The sequence below is a fragment of the Zalophus californianus genome, chromosome 15, assembly GCF_009762305.2.
Source record: "Zalophus californianus isolate mZalCal1 chromosome 15, mZalCal1.pri.v2, whole genome shotgun sequence".
NCBI lineage: Eukaryota > Metazoa > Chordata > Mammalia > Carnivora > Otariidae > Zalophus > Zalophus californianus.
The window spans coordinates 62,691,169-62,711,768 of NC_045609.1; the positions used below are offsets into that span (position 1 = coordinate 62,691,169).

Consider the following 20,600-nt stretch of genomic DNA (forward strand, 5'->3'; position numbering starts at 1 on the left):
TCAGCTCAGGTCATGATCTCAGGGTCGTGAGATCGAGCCCTGTGTCAGGCTCTGCATCCAGCAGGGAGTCTGCTTGAGATTCCCTCTCTCCCTCTCCCCTCCTCCCACCCACACGCTCTCTCTCTAAAATAAATAAATCTTAAAAAAAAAAAAGAAACTGAGGCACAGACTTACCCAAGGTCACACAGCTACAAAGTGACAGAGCTGGGATTCAAACCCAGGCAAGGGGGCTCCAGAGCCCAGTTCTTCACAACTCTGCCATGCTGCCGGTCTTTGAACAAGCCCAGGATCAGTGCTTTAGGGACTGAAAACAGGTTTATAGTCCTTTCCTTATTCTAAGTTTATCCGTTTACTGAAATACTCCTAAATGACTAAAGAGTTTACGTCCTACTGATCATCCTGATAAGGAAAAACTCAATTCTGTATTTTGTACAAAAGGTCAGAAACACACTAAAGGCCCAGTAGGAATGATTGAGAGGTTGAAGATCTATCTATACGTATAATGGAATCCTGTGTGGTATTAAGACGACTGAGGCAGTGTTGGACGTGCTGCTGCTGCTGAATGACTTCTAGAAGCCAATGTTAGATTTAAGATACAAGGTGTGGAACACTGAGTACTGTATGCTAACCTTTACTTGTGGGGCTTTAACTACACCAATATGCTTGTACGTGTATATAACCTCTCTAGAACGACAGGCGGGAAACTAGTAACACCCACTGGCTTTGGACGTGAGAACACAGAGCCTGGGGCTCGGGACTGGGAGGGATTCTGATTTTCTGTGTGCACTTTGCACTGTCTGACTTTTACCATGTCCATACATGATTACTCAGAATATATATATATATGTCACAGATATTTTCTAGGACGAGTGGTCACAACAGATGCCAAGACAGTCCCTACGAAGTATTTTTCCCGGCATTCTCAGTTCCTCATGCTCCAGAATTCAGCTCCTCAGAGTTTCCTAGTTCCGGGGCCTGGCTTATAGCTGTCAGAGGTCCCCACATACAGACTGAGGGGCACAGGGGGTCCACCTTGACACACACATTCACCAGGGCTGGGGCAGGTCTGGGGGTTAGGAGGGGAAGGAAAACCTGCCACTTTTGCAGACTCTCAGGCCACAGGGAGTTTGGCTCTCCTGAGAAATGCAGTGTGAGTTCCTTTCATTCGCTTCACCAGGCACTGGGATTATTTCAATCCATCCTGTTCCTAGTGCAGATCAAAGTAAGGATCTGGCCAGGTGGCCAATGAGGAAGATGGGTGCAGGGAGTCTATCTGGGGAGCAGCCTCTCATCTCTTATCTCTTCTTGGTTGAGGAACTCCACAGTTCACTGCTCTATAAAGCTCCCTAAATTGTGGATGGACAGGTTCTCCCTCAACTCAAGGAGACTCATCCTTGTTGTTCTGAATGATGTGAACAAAAGCCAGAAATTCTGCATTAAAATAACAGATTGCTTTCAGTTTATTTTAAGATCTGTTGTCACACCATTCTGGGATCTGACCTCATGGGTTCTTAAAGGCTAAGTAGGGCTGCATACCATAAACACCAGGGCCGGAGACCTGGCCCAGCTCCGCCTGCTGACTCAGCCTGGACCAGGGCCAGGCCCCAGGGATGGAGGGGCTGAAAGGGCTGGGGGTGGGTTTCTCTGGAGAGAAAGCAAGCAGGCTGAGGAGAACTGCAGTCATTCACAAGTCTTTCCCCTTCTCTCCCAGCCTCCCTTGTTGACAAATGCCAACATTCATTATCAGCATATGTTTGACAAAAGACAGACTTTGAAAAGTCACCTTGAAGTCTGATCAGTTTACACAGGATTTAAAGATAGGAGTAGTGCTTTCTTCTCTTTCTAACTAGTGTGAAAATGGTAATGTCTGTTGTCAGACTAGCTACAGTTTGAGTTTCTAACCACTAGGGGTTGACCTAACTCCACTAAAACCAACTGCATTTAAACATTTCTTCTGCAAATTATCAGGTTCCAAGATGACTAAATTACACTAAGCATAAACTGTAATGTCTAGAACCATTTCTCCTAACACAGAAAGGCTTGATGGCAGAAGAGAGGAAACTGCCTTGTCTGCATTCAAAGATGAGGGGCAAGAGTAGAAGAAGACAAATCAGAGGGAACATGAGAACCGGAAGGTGAAGAAAAGTCCTAGCCTGGTGGCTTACCTCACTGTACTGCAGTCACCTGAGACGCTGCCCTGGCCAGCTCCTGTCCCAGCCCCTAATGAATCAGCATCCCCAGGGCTGGGACCTGAGCACTGCATGTTTAAAGAAGCTCCAGGGTCAAGTCGTACATGAAGCTAAGGTGAGAACAACTGTGAGAGTCTAACGCTCACTGTACAGAAGAAGAGACTGAGGGTCAGAGAGGGCAGGTGTCTGGACCAATCATATTTCCAAGTCACTACTGGGGAAAGCCCCGGGTCTCCTGACTCTCCATCCAGTGCTCTCTGGGAGGGAACATCCCCCTCCAGTGCACCAAGGCACCACATACATGTACATTCCACCACTTACGATTTGGTTTCTGGCAGTCTTCTTGAATGATATGGTGGATCTTTCTGTGCAGTTCTTTGTCTTCTCTGGTTACCTAAATGGGAAAAACAGGACCAGGGAATACAGCATTCTTAAGGAAGGAAGTGGTTGCGTCACCCAGACTCCCAGATTAGTATTTAGGATAGTTTCTAAAAATTCCACAGTAATTACCATCCCTACACCAACAAGAGAGTTTTTGATACTTGGCCTATTGTCAAACCAGCTCTGTCCCTCGGCAGCTCACTGCTTTGTAGCCGGCCTGGAGGCATACTCCCTTGGAAGGTGGTTTCCTGGACCATGATGTCAAGAAAAACTGAAATTCTGTACTTTTAAGGAGCAACTTTCTTCTCAAATACATTCATTTCTCTTACTCATCTTTATATTCGAAGGGAGCCACAAGTGATCAAAGTCTCGATCTCCAACCAGGGCTCCTTCCTCTGGGCCCTGATACCTGTCTCATGTCTCATTAGTATTCTTCTTTCTCCTAACCCCAAAGAAAAACAAATGCAATAAAAACTGTCAGGAAAAGCTAGCAAGAGAGTACATCTAGCTCATCTACAGAAACACTTTCTGTCTCAAAGGCAAACATAACTAAGCTCCTTTCTCAACCGGCTCCAGTAAGAGGGAAGCCAAGTAACCATCTGCGTTTTACCTTCATGTTCCATAGTAAATCTGAAAACAAAAAAAAGAAAAAGAGAGAGAGAGAGAGAGAGAGGAAGGAAGGAAGGAAGGAAAAGAGGAAGGGGGAAAAAAAAAGCATGCAAACAAACACATGTATCAGGAATTGTGTGACCAGACTTTAGGACGAATGGGGATCTTGACTCACAAGGTTATTGTGAAGATCAACTAAGGTAATGGGAGTGAGAGCTGCTGAAGGAGGAAAGCGCTACACAAACAGAAGTATCCACATCACTGTGACAACTACTTCCCCGAGAAAACAGAAACCTACAGCCCAGGCAGGAGGTGGAAGGGAGGAGAGAAGGGGGATGGTTCTGCAGAGGAAAAGAGCTATTACTGCTTGATCACCCATTCCGGCTCACACTGATTCACAGGAGGAAGTGCCCTAGCCCCGCCACACCTTAGCCCTGGCTGCTGCCCAGGAAAAGCCACGTTTTACAGACACAGGGGGCCAACCCAGAGTCTCAGACGGTGGTGGTGGTGGGGGATATGGGAGGGGTTGGGGAGGCATGGGAAGGGGAGCTGCCCAGCATAGGCTTCTCCAACCTTACCAGGCCTTTCCAGCAGGAGGAGGTGGTCTGCACTCATCTGTACAGAGACTAGAACACCCTTTTCAAAAGTTACTCAGGGACCCCTGGCTGGCTCAGTGGGTAGAGCATGCAACTGTTGATCTCAGGGTAGTGAGTTCAAGCCCCACATTGGGTGTAGTATTTTAAAGAAGCAAAAACAAAACTGGGGTGCCTGGCTGGCTCAGCTGGTGAAGCATGTGACTCTTGATCTCAGGGTTGTGAGTTCAAGCTCCACACTGGGTGTAGGGATTTTTTTTTTAAAGATTTTATTTATTTATTTTGTCAGAGAGAGGGGGAGCACAAGCAGGGGGAGTGGCAGGCAGAGGGAGAAGCAGGCTCTCCGCTGAGTGAGGAGCCCGATGTGGGACTCGATACCAGGACCCTGGTATCATGACCCGAGCTGAAGGCAGACAGATGCTTAACCAACTACGCCACCCAGGCATCCCTTGGGTGTAGAGATTACCTAAAAATAAAATTTAAAAAAAAACAAAAAACTTAAAAGTTTTACTCAAATAGTATTTAAAACATATATTAATTTAAAAAAACTCTCTCAAATGCGGAATCACTAGAGTAACCCAACATCAAGAAAATGTCCTATTAAGGAAAGATTGCCCTCCAGAATCATGTCTGTAAAGAGTGAGACTTCTGGGATTCCTCGGAATTTTGACCTGCCTCTAGGAGAATCACTTGTGACTGAAGCCACATCTACGCTGCTAATATCAGCGGTCACGAGTAAGCCCATTTTCACTGAAAGCACGGCTCCTCCAAGTATTAAAGGTAGGCAGCAAGAGGTGAAACTTTAACTCTGAAAGTATGAGGCAAGCAGGCCCTTGTACCCCTGGTGGGAATGTCAGTGAGTATCGCCTTCTGGGAGGTCAATCAGACTGTGCTGACCAAATGCTTAAAGATACATGCCCTTTGCGCTGGCAATTCCTCTTTTAAGAGCAAATCTTACAGAAATGCTTACGTGAATTCACAAAGGTAGTCACAGCAACACTATCTGTGAGAGCAAAACTCAGAATCAACATCGATGTCCACCAGAAAGAAGGGGTTAGAAGTGTAGGGCAAGAACCCATAATACCATGTGAGGCCAAAAAGATTGAGGGAGACTTATAAGTACTAAAACGGAAAGATGCCTGTGATGTGCTGTTTTGGTACCCCACCCCCCAAAACTGCCAGGCGTTATTTGCAGCAGTGGTTCTCAACTGCCCTAGGGGACACCTGGCGATGTCCGGAGACATTTTTGGTTGTCACAATTCAGGGGGCTGCTACTGCTCTCTAGTAATTGACGGCCAGGGATGCTGTTAGACCTCCCACAATGCAAAGAAAAGCCACCCACAGCAAAAGAACCATCTGGCCCAGTGTTAAGGTTGAGAAGTCCTGATCTGCAGGATGATCACTTTTGGGGGGAAAACAAAAAAGCCACAGAAGCATCTATATGTGTACATTTGTAAATGCACAGTAAGTGTCTAGAAGGACATACTGTTAAAAATGGCAACTGGGGTGGGGGGCGGGCGCCTGGGCGGCTCAGCGGGTTAAGTGTCTGACTGGTTTTGGCTCAGGTCGTGATCTCCCGGGCATGGGATCAAGCACCACGTTGGGCTCTGCGCCCAGTACAGAATCTCCTTCAGATTCTTTCTCCCTCTCCCTCTGCCCCTTCCCGCTTGTGCTCTCTAAAATACATAAATAACATCTTTAAAAAGAAATGGCACCTTGGGGAAAGAGAAGGGCTGACTTTCACTCCTTATTTTATGAACGTCCTTAATGAATTTTAAAAATAGTAAACAGGTATTCCTAACAAATGAATATAGTGATCGAAGCTTTGAAGGAAAAAAAATAAAGTTGCAGGTCTCTTACATAGTATAGCTTATCAAAACCATCATCTTTCTGGAAAACAAAACCTTTTTCCTGCAGCAGCTGTATTGCATTCTTAAATATACTATGAATTGCCTTGGAAGTGGTGTCATTCTTAGAATCCCCCTGTAGGAAGAAGAAAAAGAAAAAGAAGTTAAGTCCCATCTTACAGCATCTAAGAGTAACTCCCTGGACCAACTGGTTTATGAATTCACCCAACAGGCTTTTTCTCTGCTGAGTCAAAATGATCCAGGTGTGCGGCCTAGCAGGATGGTATTTAAACAGGCCTGGGAAGTCGGCCTGGGTAGGATCGCGCTTGGTAACTGTTCCATACCCTAGTTGTGATTTGGTTCGATTTTACAGTATGAAATGGAAAATCAAGAAGACAATCTTTGGAGTATGTAGTTTGTATGTCTTGAACATTTAAAATTACTTCTATTCCCATGCTGCTTTTGGTAGAATTAGTTTCCTTAACAAAAAGATAATCTTTGATTTTTTTTTTTTAATTCAGAGCCAAAACACTGTACATGTTTATTAGCTCAGTTTTTTCATTAAAATTATGGCTATATATAATCTCTTCCTAAGGACTTCAGAGAATTTTACACATACTGAAATAAAGTTGGGGATTCTAGGATGTACAAAGTATTAAGTAGTCTCCTTATTTTAAATGGAGGCAAACAGCCATATGGAGACCTGTCTGTCCGAGGCGGGTCCACGGGGCTGAAGGCGGAGGGGTCCCAGACCGCATGGAAAGGAACCTCTGCTGCTCTCAGTTTTCTATCTCCTCAATTTCAGTACTTCTCCTCTAAGACACGGGTTTACCCAGTTACCAGTTCACCCTATTTCTTGTTCCCAAGGAAGCTGGGCCTTCAGGTATGTCCCACCATGGTTAACTAAACTGTAAGCTTACTGAGTTGGGGACTTTATTTCAACTTGGCCACCTCCTCCCGGGCACACAGTGGGTAACTAATAAGATATCTGTGTAATGAATGGGAAGTAAATATCCCATTATAGAGGAGGTATCCTTTTTATTATTCCATTGGGGATTTTCAGTCCATTTCTGAAACAAAGTAGTGAACAACTGTCCTTTAAGGTACACAACAATTTTTAATGTGACAGAAAGTTGTCAAGATACTTAAAGGATGACAACACCAAAGAAACAAGGCAAAGCTTCTAAAAAAGCATTTGAAGGCAAAGTACTACCCCTAATGAAGAATGCTGATGAAGGGGCGCCCAAGTGGCTCAGTCAGTTAAGCGTCTGCCTTAGGCTCAGGTCATGATCCCAGGGTCCTGGGATTGAGTCCTCACTGGGCTTCCTGCTCTGCGGGAAGTCTGCTTCTCCCTCTGCCCCTCCCCCACTCATTCTCTCTCTTCTTTCTCACTCTCTCTCATAAATAAAATCTTTAAAAAAAATGTTGATGAAGTCTATCTGGGACAGTACCCACAGATACTGAAAGAGAGAGCCTGCTTGTGATCTGCTGATGACATTTCCTGCACGTGATAGGGAAAGGAAAGAAACCCCCAAATGGCTTCAAGCATTGACCACTGCATCATTAAAGAAATCCTCTCTTTCTAGAAAAGGCCTTCCAAAGAGGCATTGTTTTAATCTAATGTATCCTAGTGATATTTCAAAACGCTCCCCTGGGCTGAAGAGGACAGTCTAATACTTTTTTTTTTTTTAAAGATTTTATTTATTTATTTGAGAGAGAGAGAGAGAGAATGAGTGAGAGAGAGAGAGCACATGAGAGTGGGGAGGGTCAGAGGGAGAAGCAGACTCCCTGCTGAGTAGGGAGCCCGATGCGGGACTCGATTCCAGGACTCCAGGATCGTGATCTAAAACTCTTAATTAAATTAATAGTCAATAAGCTGGGGCACCTGGTCATTAGAACATTATGGCCTGAAAATTGACAAACATTCCAAGTTATGACAGCATCCGTTCTCTGAAGGCAGAATAAGGCCAAGAACTATGTGATGACTCCCACGGGCAGAAAATCTATGTGAGCGTGTTTAGAATAAACAACTCACCTAGCAATACTCAGTCACACAGCCTTGTGTTCTGGGGGCTTCACGGAAAACTGTATTTATTAGGGGAAGCACAATCAACCCAAAATAGACTCTCCCATGAAACAGTTAAAGCCACTTAATCTTCACAATTCTAAGGAAATTCATCTTTTCAGTAAATTTAATATCAGGATCCTAAGGGTCGAGTTTGTTATGGCTCTTACCAAGATAGAAATAAACCGGAGACTAAAAATGATTGTTGCATGATTACTGCCATCATTAGAAGTGACTCCTGGTTATCCCCAGACCACACAAAAAGCTCAGTTCCTCTTCCCAGATTTCTGTAAGCTCAGGGAGCAGAAGGACAGTGTGCTAGGACCGTGAGATTAAAAGCACAGTTTCAGCTGTGAACAAGAAGGACCCAACAGAAAAAGCTCTGCGAATATAAACAGTATGTGAAACTTCCTTTCCAAAAACATTTGCCCCGGCTGGCCGCAAAACGTATCTCGCTACTGGTTCTAATGATACAGTCTCGGGGGAAGGCCTCCAATCATCTCTGCCAGCCAGCAGCTTGGCTTGGCCTGGGATTTGTGTCCTTCTTGTCTTTTTTTAAAGACAAGGCTCATCCGATTCGGGAAACTGAAACTGCACAGAGAAACAGTGACTGGCTGAACATGCTGAGCCTGAGCAGGCCTCTCCCAGCCACAGGTCAGGAACTGGGTGGATCTCTGAAATATATATATAGTCTTCATTCTCAAACAAACTCTACATTTATCCAGCTGTCAAAGAAACAATGGTTTTGCAAGGTCTGCTTATCATGTTTCTGAATTTGCTAAGAAGGGCCACTACGGAAAAAGGCGGGGGGATGACATTCAAACCCTCTCTCCCCTGGCCTCTAAACTATATAACACTATCACAATGATTTTTTGTGAAGCTTTCATCTGTATGACAACAGAAAGTGCCAAATGATCTAGGGTTTCACCATCACTGTAAAGTATCCTTAGTCTCCTAGGCTCTATTAAGGAGAATTCAACTTAATGATGCTGACCTCCCCAACCACAGTCGTGTGAGGGAATAATTCATAATTGATGGGAAAAAGTTTCCAAAGACAAAACAAAGTGCCACATTCATTTCTCTTTAAACATACCTGACTGGGCAGACAACAAGTTTCTGCTCTGAGCATTTTCAAAAAGACGTCATGCCAAAAGTTCCCCATGGTCGTTTTGAATGGAGGAGCCTTCAGAGAATCCTCAAAGTCTCTCTACTTAATTGCGGCTCCTACAGAAGAGTGGGTTCACGGGAATAATGTGGTCTTCGCTAAGCTTCAGTTTCCTTCCCAACAGGCCGACAGAGTGGTCACAAGTGCTAGGAGGCTAACTTGGTGGTGAGCCGCCTCTGAACGACTAAATGGGAGGAGGCTTAATCTCGCGGACAGCTGCAGAACCCCACCCGCGAAGGAGCCCAGGAGGGCCGAAGGCGGCGGCTAGTCCGGGCCCTCTCCACCTGGGCGTCCCCGGACACGCTATCCCCGTCTCTGCGAATGACATCGCGGGTCACCGGGCACACAGCCTGCGGCCAGCAGGAGATAATTAGGTTCGTGAACGAAACTGAGACCCAGTGGCCATCGCCTAGGAGGTCAGGATGAGGAGCTGGTGTCTGTTCCACTAGAATCACGAGTAACTTATGTTACCTAACAAGGTATTCACGGCAGCCCTGCTGGTAATGACAAAAGATCGGAAAACTTCTGAACAGTCCAGAAATGGAGAGACTGGTTAAATAAATTATGGTACACGTAACAAAAGATTATTAGAGTGGCAAATCCATATGTATGGCTAAAGGCTAAGACATGCAGTTCAGTGGAAAGCTAGGTACAGATCAGAGTTTAGCATGCTACCAATTGTGGAAGAAAAGGGGGGGCTAGAACTACTCCTAGTTTATAAATGCACAGACTCTCTTCAGAAGGATACTCATGAGACTAGTAATGGAGCTTGTCTCTGGGGAAAGAGGGTAGGAGGGAGGATGGGAAGGAAACTTACTTTTAACTAGATACTTTTGGGGACTATTTAAATTTTTAAAAACTATTCATTCCTTCAACCAAAAAATAATCAAGAACTTAGTTTATGGCAGCCCTGTCCTAGGCCATGGTTCTAGAGAGCAAAGAACAAGATGGAGAAGACCTCTGCCCTTGTAAAATTTAAGTTCTGGCAGAGGAACAGGTAGGCAAACAAGTAGATACCAGCGATATCCTGAGGTATGAAAACGGGTGATAACACAATGAGGAAGCAGGTGGCTATCAGAGCAAAAACGGGGAGGGCAAGAAGGTGACATTTCAGCAGAGATCATTCCCTCGTGGAATAAATGAAATAAATAAAAATAAATGGTGTCACAACAACAAAAAACCTGAGAATTGCAATGAAAGGGAAAGCCTAAAATTAAAGTTTCAAATAACTCTTAATTCCAAGCAAATAAATAAACACCAAACAACTTAAGGTCACCTGTAACATGAGAGGGGGAAAAGGGACAGCTCTTTCCCAGACGAGTAAGAAATTATTTGATTGCTCCTAGAAATTTTTACTTATAAAATAGACTGAACACAACTTGGTCTTTATTCAAAACCTAATAAGGTAACCTTATTTTGACGAAGAGAGAGCAAGTCATTAAAAACTTTGGTTCAAGAATCATCTTGCTGGGGGCGCCTGGGTGGCTCAGTCGGTTAAGCGTCTGCCTTTAGCTCAGGTCATGATCTCAGGGTCCTGGGATCAAGCCCCGCATCGGGCTCCCTGCTCAGCGGGAAGCCTGCTTCTCCCTCTCCCTCTGCCCCTCCACCTGCTTGTGCTTATTCTCTCTCTGTGTCAAATAAATAAATACAATCTTTAAAAAAAAAAAAAAAGAATCCTCTTGCTGAATAATCTTGGAAAAATAATTACCTCTTCTCATTTATTTCCCTCTCATTTGGCTCCTGCTGAGATTAAATACCCATCTCAGTGAATACTAAGAAGTAGTATGAACCTTAAACTACTTTTTTACCCTACCCAAAGATTAAGTTTACTGAGATTAAATGAGGAGGACAAAAGGGCAGGCGCATTCTCATTTCAAATTCTTAGTGGTCAGTGACCTTTCCAGAGGAGAAACATGGACTAGAACCAGAACCTCTATTCCCTGGGTCTACCCTCTGAGTGTTCATGCCACAGTCCTATTCACCCATACCCTTGAGCTACAGATATGGGACAGGGGACCTGAATGCTCACATGGGCATGCAGCACTTACCTGCTCAGAGCCGGCACTGTGAATCACAGGCTGATTGGCAAGGGACAGCAGAGATTCCACAATTTCTAATTCCTGCTGGTAAAAGGTTTGCACTTTGTTCTCCACGAGGAATTCTTTGGCTCTTTCACTCAGCAAACACGTGAGATTGGCAAGGTCCAGGGCACCTGGATCGCTGCTGGGGGAAAGTTTTTAAAAGCCCTGCAGAAAACTATCACCTCTGTTTCTTTTCAGTGTGCATAAAACAGAAATTCAGCTGGAAAATGTGACGCTATATTGACGTTTGTTTGATTGATTGAAGTATAGCTGACACCCAATTTTAAATTAATTTAAGGTATACAATATAGCAATTGACAAGTCCATTACTATGCTACATTCACCAGAAGTATGGCTACCATCTGTCACCATTCAATACTATTATAATACCATTGACTATATTCCCTGTGCTGTATCTTTTATCCCTATGACTTATTCATTCCATAACTGGAAGCCTGTATCTCCTACTTTCCTTCACCTGTTTTGTCCATCCCCACCCTCCCCACACTCCTCCCCTTTGATGGACACTTAGGTTGTTTCCATTATCTTGGCTCCTGTAAATAATGCTGCAATAAACACGGAGGTGTTTTTTGAACTAGTGTTTTTGTTTTCTTTGGGTACATACCCACTAGTGGAATTACTGGATCATATGGTATTTCTATTTGTAATTTTTTAATTTTTTATTTTAATTTTTTAATATTTTGATTTTTTAAAAAGGATTTTTAAACCTTCCCCCATTGTCTATTTTTGCCTCCTTTGTTATAGATTGAGCACATAAACGTGGATTCATTTCTGGGCCCTCTATTCTGTTCCACTGAACTGTGTGTCTATTTTTATGTCAGTACCATACTGTTTCTGGTAATGGGTCTGTTCAATAATAACGCTTGTTTTTGACATAAACGGCAATTCGTACAGTGAGCACTGTGAGCACATTTAAAAGGATGAGGCAGGACCATAGCAGCTATAATATTCATGAAAGATCTGGGAAAAAAAGTTAAGCTGCAGAATAGTATATAAACTGTTTCCATTTTTATTAAAAAGCAAATGACGGGGCGCCTGGGTGGCTCAGTCATTAAGCATCTGCCCTCGGCTCAGGTCATGATCCCAGGGTCCTGGGATCGAGCCCCGCACTGGCTCCCTGCTCAGCAGGAAGCCTGCTTCTCCCTCTCCCACTCCCCCTGCTGTATTCCCTCTCTCGCTGTGTCTCTGTCAAATAAGTAAATAAAATCTTTAAAAAAAAAAAAAGAAAGAAAGCAAATGACAACCCATAAAATATATGGGTGAATGTTCATGCTTGTATATGCACAGAAGAAAAATGTCTAAAAGGATACGCATCAACCTATGAATGGTGGCAACCTTGGGGTAATGGTACTGAGGCAGGAAAATTGGGAACTTCCACTTTGTTACTTTCTACAGGTCTAGAGTTTGGGTTTTTTTAACCTACATTGTTTGAATACATAATATATATATGTTAAAAAAATTAAAGTGGGGGGGTGCCTGGGTGGCTCAGTCGGTTAAGCAGCCGACTCTTGCTTTTGGCTCAGGTTGTGATTTCGTGGTCCTGAGATAGAGCCCCGCATCAGGTTCTCTGCTCAGTGCAGAGTCTGGTTCAGATTCTCTCTTCCTCTCCCTCTTTAAATCTTTAAAAAAAAAAAAAAATTAAAGGGTACACAGTGAAGTCTCCTTTCTATCCTCTTTGCAGTTCCCACCCGTAGGCAGAGGCTATTATTGGTTTTCTGCCCCCGCTCAGAGTCCTCTGATGCAGACACTAATGAGTATGCAGGTATTCTTAGTCCTCCTGTAGCCCCCGGACCCCCCCCACACACGAGAAAGTAAAATCATCCCGAGAAAGTAAAATCGTTGGAAATGATGGGTAACATTTTTTACAGTTTCTTGTTATAATGTGTCATTGTGTAGTATTTTGACTGTGAGGTTTCATGGCAGCTTTCTTGCCTTGGGGCTCACTGAGCTTCTTGGATCTGTGCATTTACAGTTTTCATCAAACTTGGAAAAACTTCATCCATTATTTCTTCAAATACATTTTCTCTCTCCCTGCACTCCTCCAGGGACTCCAATTACACATACACTTTCCTCACAAGAACCTTAGAATATCTGTACTATTATTATCTTCACCTTGCAGGTAAGAAAATGAAGCCACATGGGGAGAAAGTGGACTTGCCCAGAGCCCCTCCATGAGTGTGGACAGCTCAGGATTTGAACCCCGGCCTACCCCAGCATCTGGGCTCCCGCTGCTTGGCTTACTGCCATCAATACATCTTTAGCAGTGAGAGGCCACAGCTTACCTTTCTTGCTCTAGGGCTGGACTGCGGAAAGGCTGGTCATAAACTTTCCTGTAGATACTGGGCAGCTCAAGCATCCTCGCGATTTGAATGTTACACACGGGATCTTCCACTTTATCTAATAAGCCATGGGGAAAACATGCCATAGAAATTACAGTGAGATCAGCTCTCTCCCGTGTCCAAACTGCTGCTAGGCACCCAGTGGGTCTCCTTCCCTATGGGTGCCCAAGGATCATACATCCTAGATGCACTAAATGGTTCCCAGTCATCCTTTGAGAGGGAATGCAACGCCCTCAGCATCACAGGCCCATCTGGCAGCAGACTGGAACCAGGGAAAGCACATTCGCTCATGCACTCATCTGTTACAATGGCAAACAACAGGGGCCATCCGTGGGATTTCCAACCAAAATCAGCCAGAGTCCTGCAAAACGTATCACTCATCAACAGCTAATTGGAAATAGCTGTTTCCAATTAGCTGCTTTCCTTCAAAGTTAATGGACTCAGTGGTATTCAAGAAATCGCCATCATTTTAAAGAATATGAACACTCTGCCTTAAATAGATTGACACATAGAACTTCAAAGTACTTTAAACTCTGATGTGGCCCAAATAAATTTGCCAGATATATATAATAAATCATTTGTTTTCTTCCCCCATTTCTAGTTACTGCTCTTCAAAATCAAGCTAAAAATGCTGCTTTTCTAAACAAAGCCTGTTATGAAATATAATTTCATCCAATAGAGGGTTACATCTTTTTATCTGAACTTTTTCGCCGTTTGACTTTCAGCTAACCCAGAGTTTACTGGACACACACCCAGAATAACAACCAATTTGGCAAAGATAACTTGTGCTTACAATAAGTAGTGACACGAATCTCTCGTTCCTCTCTGTACGTGTGGACATAACCTCTGATCTGGATAATGTCCCCAATTTCTATCTTTGTCTTCCGCTCAATGGTATCTTGCAGCTTCTTAAGCTGTGAGGTTAAGTTCAGCTCCCCTAGAGTTGCAGCAGCTGTAGTTGCTATAGGGCCAGAAGAGACAAATGCATAACACAATCACTCCACCACATGTGTGAGACAGTTTTGGGGTGAGACCAACATAAGATCCCTATTCATTCTACTTCTGATTAGCGGCTCTACTGTAAGAAATCTGCACACCCTTCTGAAATTCTCTGCTGAACAGAAGGCATAAGCTGTAATTATTCAAAAGTAGGCTGAAGGGAACAGAGTCTAGGAGGCCTGGTAACCCAAGTGAAAATGTTCTGGCAGGGCTCCGACATGTTCTCCCCTGCTCCTGCATTGCCAGTGCATTCAAAGGGCTCTATGTGGTTCTGAGCTGAATTCTGGGTTTGGTGGCAACAGCTCTCAACAACCCTTTAAAGTGTCCTTGCAGGAAGACAAGTCTGGCACAGGGGAAAAGGGGACCCAGATCTCCATATGCAGTTCTGTTTATGGGGAAGGCGAATATGCCTTAGGCTGATTTCCCACCTGGGTACTCAACACCCTAATCTCTCGCCTCTCATCTTTGTTGGGAAACTAGGGTAATCGCGCTCTCTCTCTCTCTCACACACACACACATTCTCATACCACTTAAAACTAAAAGCTTAAGCAACTTCATGGTGAAAATAACCCAATGCACTTTCAATTCTAAATAATTTCTATCACTTAAGTTTAATTTCAAATTGTATTAGTTAAATACTAAGAAGCATAGCCGAGAATATTTGGGTACTATAGGTGCTGTTCTGAGGACTTTATGATGTATTAGCACATCTAATCCTCACAACTACACCTATTTATTATTAGCCCCATTTTATAGAGGAGGACACTGCGTGACAGAGAGGTCAAGCAACTTGCACAAAGTAAAGCAACTAGCTAGCAACAAAGCTGGAGTTTGAACCCAGGCGGTCTCTGACACCAGCACCTTCCTGTTTATTCTTTATTCTCTGCTGCCTGCCCCGTGAGCATACTCGTATTTTCCAGTTACAGCTAGTGTGTGTAAACAATTCGACGTTCTGATTTTCTGCCTGGCTCAAGTTCAGATACACACATGTATCCACAGAATCTATACAACTCAAGCATTTTAAAAAATCATGGAGCACTGGCATGTTAATATACCACACTGTGATGAGATAGTCTCATTAAATATCCCATTCTCCCCACTTTTTGTAATTTTTTATTTCAGCTTTAATCACCTGCACTGGATGGGGCTTAGAGGTCAGTGCTTGGGTAATGGAGTCAGACAGACCCGGCTGAAATCTCCGCGCACCTCCTACCAGGTCTGCGACTGTGGGCAGGCTGTTAACCTCACGGCGCCAGAGTTTCCTCAACTGTGAATTGGGGGTAACAAGAGAGCCCACCTCACACACAGAGTTGTTGCACATGCTCTAAGTTAACCCTTACATCATGAGCTTGGCACGATGTCAGATCCACAGGAGATGGTCTATAAATGTCAGCTATTTGTAAAAATGAATAATGAAGCCCTCTAGACAAAATTATTGTGTTTTCCTTGGGGTCTTTTGTTGGGAATTACTGGACAGAAAAGTAAAAACAGGTTTACAGTTCATTACATATTGTAAGAATGTTTGCCAGAAAGAAACAATCAAACTGTTCTGTTTTGACAAGGTGTCAAGGCGCATGCTTACAGCTCCTACACCAGCTTCGGCCATGTGGATGTTTAGTACCTTAAAAAAATATGTAATGATTCCATGACGTTTTATTTTTGCTTTTAAACTGCCAGACAGACTCTGTGTTTTTATATAAGATGATCTGCTCTCTGCATTTCTTTACGTGTGAGAAATCATCTTATGCATTCCATGTATCCTTCATGTCTTTTTGTAGGGAAGCTCTATCAGTTCTGCTAATTACATCCACTCCCCCATTCCACTGCTTTTCTGTGCTTATTGGATTTCATTTTACTACATAAAAGTTTGAAAACATGTTTAGTCTATCCCACTGTCACTGATGACAGTTTTCGGGGCTTTAACAGCTAGGGACTTATCAGAGTTTAACACGTGTATCCCATTATTTGCTGCCATAAACACACAACTCCATCTTCTTCGCATTATCATGTAAGCTGGAAGATACGGATCAGAGTCACCTCTTTTAAAAATATTTTTATCTACCTGAGCCAACAACATTTGTTAAATGCTGATATATTTCAAAAATATTTTTATCTACCTGAGCCAACAACATTTGTTAAATGCTGATATATTTCCTGCTCTTGTTTTATTTCTGGCTTGTCATATACTTAGTGTTCCTATAATGAATGAACAAATCTATTAGCCTATTGATCACATTGTCTTTTTAATCTAATACAACTTAGATGACTGTGGCTTTGTAAAGTGCCATGGCATTACTTTTCTTTTACCCCATCTACTCTATCAGGGGAAATAGCAACCTAGGGAGCACGGAGCACCAACACCTAGGAATCTAGAACACCATCGGCATTAATGGTATTCAGCTGACCGGCTTTCTTCAGAAAATACCCAGGTGTTACTTTTTAAAAGGTTATTCCATCTGTGTTCCTGTCCCCTCAAGCCTTGTCCTTAGGCTGAATTTAAAACATGTCATAATAAATGTTTCCTACAGCACTGCTGAAATGATCAGACTGGCGGCCGGTCTGAGAATGAGGCCCAGCTTTCATTGAAAGGGTGAGCCAAACTGCCGGAAGAAAGGCTCAAGCTCTGTAATTTGGTGAATCTAATGAGATGGCTGGAGCCTGACGGAATTTCATTTTAAGTAGCCTATTCCACGATGGAAAGATAAACCCCCTCTAAAGTTCTAGTATCAAGGGCCAGGCTTCCTTAACTTTTCTCATAAGCTAGTCTAAATGGTACACGCAACAGGACATTTATAGGAGTTAATAGCTTATTCTCAATTACCTTAACGGACTGCAACATGATTTTGACTCAGGCTGAATTTTGTTTAAAAAAATTAGTCTCCATTGGCCACGTTCCAGGGGAAAGCTTTTAAACTGAGGGCAATTAAATGAAAAGGAGAGAATGGGCTAGTCGGGAATAATTTAAAAATCTCACTTCATATATAGCACGACGAGAATCATTTTTGGGCTTTTTCCTTGTATTCTTACCCTCTCTTTTTATTCTCAAAGCAATTTCCAATTAAGGCTACCCACTGTGACTATTCAATTATTCATCTACTTACAAATATTTTTAAAATCTTACTATCAGTAGACATTTTCTCTAAAAAATTACTAAATATAAGAGTTATACGATATTCCTAATGTCATTCTTTAAAAAAAAAGTTGATTTTGAAAATTAAAACAATGTCTAAAACAAGAGTCTGCAAGCTACAGCCAAATCTACCCACAACCTGTTTTTGTAAATAAAGTTTTACTTTACTGTACGTACCGTGTGTGGCTGCTTCTGTGTTACTATGGCAGAGCTGAGCAGTTGTGGTGTGGACCAGAGTGCCCACAAAGCAGAAAACATTTACTATCTGACCCTGTACAGAAAAAGTCTGCTGCTCCGTAGCCTGAAACAAGGACATATATTCAAACGACACCCTCTGATTGAAGGTTTGATGACACAAAAGCCATAAATCTGCAAATGATTTTAATACCCTAGACATATATGAAAATTCAATTATCTGATTGTCCCTATAGGCTTATGTCTTGCCTCTGAAACAGCTGCATAAAAATCTGCTGTCAGGGGCATCTTGGTGGCTCAGTCATTAAGCATCTGCCTTCGGCTCAGGTCATGATCCCAGGGTCCTGGGATGGAGCCCTGCATCGGGCTCCCTGCTCAGCAGGAAGCCTGCTTCTCCCTCTCCCTCTCCCTTTCCCCCTACTTGTGTTCCTGCTCTCGCTCTGTCAAATAAATAAAATCTAAAAAAAAAAATCTGCTGTCATTCTTAATTTTTTTTTTAATCTACAAAACATCCCAAGCAAAGCAGTGGCAATGATTAAGATGTTCCCAAATTAGGAAATGGAACACTGAAGTTATAGGAAACTGATGGCCAAGTTCTAAATGTAAATACGACAGAAAATTAAGCCAAGGGGCATTCCGTTTGTCAGGATAGTCAAAGTAGAAAGCTGAGCTTCTGGCAGGTAATGGCAGAGACGAAAGACACCGTGTATCACCCAAGGAGACAGACACCAGACAGTATTTCATGTGCCACTGTGTATGCTGCCAAACAGAAAGACAAGGTCCCAATTGCTGTAGCTTCTCTAGAACCAAAAATGATCACCAGTATTGCCCAGTATTTTTTTTATTATGAACTTAACTTAAAAAAACTACCTAAGGCCTATTAAAATGTACTCAAGGAATTCCAAATGCTGTTTCAGTTATAGTCAATGTGTTCAACATACAATTTTAAAGTTTCTTTTTTGGGCAGATGGGTGGCTCAGTTGGTTAAGCATCTGCCTTCAGTTCATGATCTCAGGGTCCTGGGAACAAGTCCCGCATCGGGCTCCCTGCTCAGCGGGGGGTCTGCTTCTCCCTCTCCTTCTGCCCGCCCCCACTCATGCTCTCCCTCACTCACTCGATCACACACTAAGAAATAAAATCATTAAGAAACAAAAGTTTCTTTTCAGTTTATATTATTCAGTGGTTAACTTCAAAGGAATCCTATTTTACCTTCTCATCAACCTTAGAATTTCTGACATCTTTGAGATTTCAGAAAATGTGGATCATGGGAGCACAGAAGTTAGTGGCAATCACAGAAAAGTAAAAATCTCCAAAACCTTCTTTGGTCAAGGGATACGCCTGGAGCATGGGGATTCTGACCTCACTGGCAATTAGGCTAAAACATCTTGACTTCCATTAATAACTACCACGGTAAAAAGGAAATGCTCAAACTCCCAGCAACCTAGTCACGCTCCTGCAGGCTCGGCAGGAAGTGAGCACCAGAGAAGATGGGAGAAAGAAACACAACAAGCTCTTCTATGACGTCAGTCTGCAGAGGAGCCAGATCTGCAGTTGATCCACAGATTTCACCCGTGGACAAATATGAACATTCAGCCCTACAGCTGTTCTGATGAGCCACCCTGGGTAAAAAAAGTATAGGACTGTCAAATAAAAGTACCTGATGAAGACTCGGTATTGTTCGACTTTTTCCAGCAGATGCAATTTATAACTCCAGTGCTGTCATCCACTGCAAGAGAAGCAGAAAAGGACAGAAGAGAGATTTGGGCACTGCTAGTGAATTCGCAGGTCGTCATTGCATTCGGCTATACCCTGAAGTGACATTTTTCAACAGCCCGGTCTGGGAACTGCTTGTCTGCATGGGTCGCTGGCATTCGAGAGCCTAGCGGAAGGTAGTCAACATTTCACTTACCCTGCCTCTCCTAAATAACAGTGTCCTCAGGAAGTTAAGTACAAAAATCTCAATGAATGCTCACATACAAAATCGGCCTTGCTCTCCCACCCTGAAGCAAGAGGGTGCTGACACAGCCCGTGGTTGAGAGGACTCGTGGCACAACCTTCTCTCACCATCTGCTCTTTCACTAGCTCAATGACTTCCCAAGACAAGGCATCCTAAATTTCCTGACCCGCACGTCTCTTTGTGAATGAGCTTCTGCCCAGTCCTTAACACTGAAGGGGACGTAAAGAAAGCCGAGTATATTGCAGAAGAGCGAAGTTTTGTTTTCATAATGGAAAAAAATTATATTTTGATCACATAAATAATTTTGGCTTATTTTATCCCTAGTGCAACACACACACACACACAGAATTCCCATTGTACTTGGATTTGTAACTGCAGAGGAACTGGAGATGTTTGCTAGGAGAGGTGTTTTCTCTTTGTCTAATTTGGAAAACTCAAAAAAAGAGATCAGTGGGCTTAATGACTTTTTAAAAAATCATCAGCGAGACTGTTGTAAATGCACATGTAATACAGAATGTAATACAAATTTTTTATTGCTGGTTTAAACTTATGTTGAAAGCAGAAGCCAAGAAAAATACTTCTTATACTAAAATAAATTCTAAATAGATTTTATTAAATGTAAAACAGGTAAACTTAAAAAGATAAGAAAATATGGGTAAATACTTTTGAACCTTGGGCTTATAGCTGGTGGGAAGAGACTTCTTTAAGCAGACCTGAAAATCAGAACTCATTTTTAAAAGTCTGATATAGATGACCAATTAAAAATTAATACCGTATAGCAATTTTCTAAATGAAAGGGCTAGTATCTTAATGTATAACGAGCTCACACAGGGGCACCTGGGTGGATAAGTCGGTTAAGCGTCTGACTCTTGATTTTAGCTCAGGTCATGATCTCAGGGTTGTGAGATCGAGCCCCGTGTCTACACTCAGCAGAGTCGCCTTGAGATTCTCTCTCTCCCTCTTCAAATAAATAAATAAATAAATATGTAAATAAATAAATAAATAGCTCATACAAATGAATAAAGTCCA

The 20,600-nt window shown here is 42.9% G+C and overlaps 1 protein-coding gene across 9 annotated transcripts in view; it reads right to left on the bottom strand.

The window, feature by feature from the left end:
* Window positions 1-20,600, bottom strand: part of STN1 (STN1 subunit of CST complex) — a 41,870-nt gene that overhangs the window by 7,492 nt on the left and 13,778 nt on the right. For 5 of the 9 annotated variants that reach the window (XM_027596132.1, XM_027596128.1, XM_027596124.1 and 2 more), the window contains 6 exons: window positions 19,272-19,340; window positions 14,084-14,251; window positions 13,234-13,348; window positions 10,898-11,072; window positions 5,633-5,755; window positions 2,511-2,583 (listed from right to left, as the gene is read on the bottom strand). In XM_027596132.1, the coding sequence (XP_027451933.1) occupies window positions 2,511-2,583; window positions 5,633-5,755; window positions 10,898-11,072; window positions 13,234-13,348; window positions 14,084-14,251; window positions 19,272-19,340 (723 nt within the window). Of the gene's footprint in view, window positions 1-162; window positions 305-2,510; window positions 2,584-5,632; window positions 5,756-10,897; window positions 11,073-13,233; window positions 13,349-14,083; window positions 14,252-19,271; window positions 19,341-20,600 lie in introns of those variants that run through there. The other 4 variants (XM_027596134.1, XM_027596133.1, XM_027596129.1 and 1 more) reach the window with 3 other exon arrangements.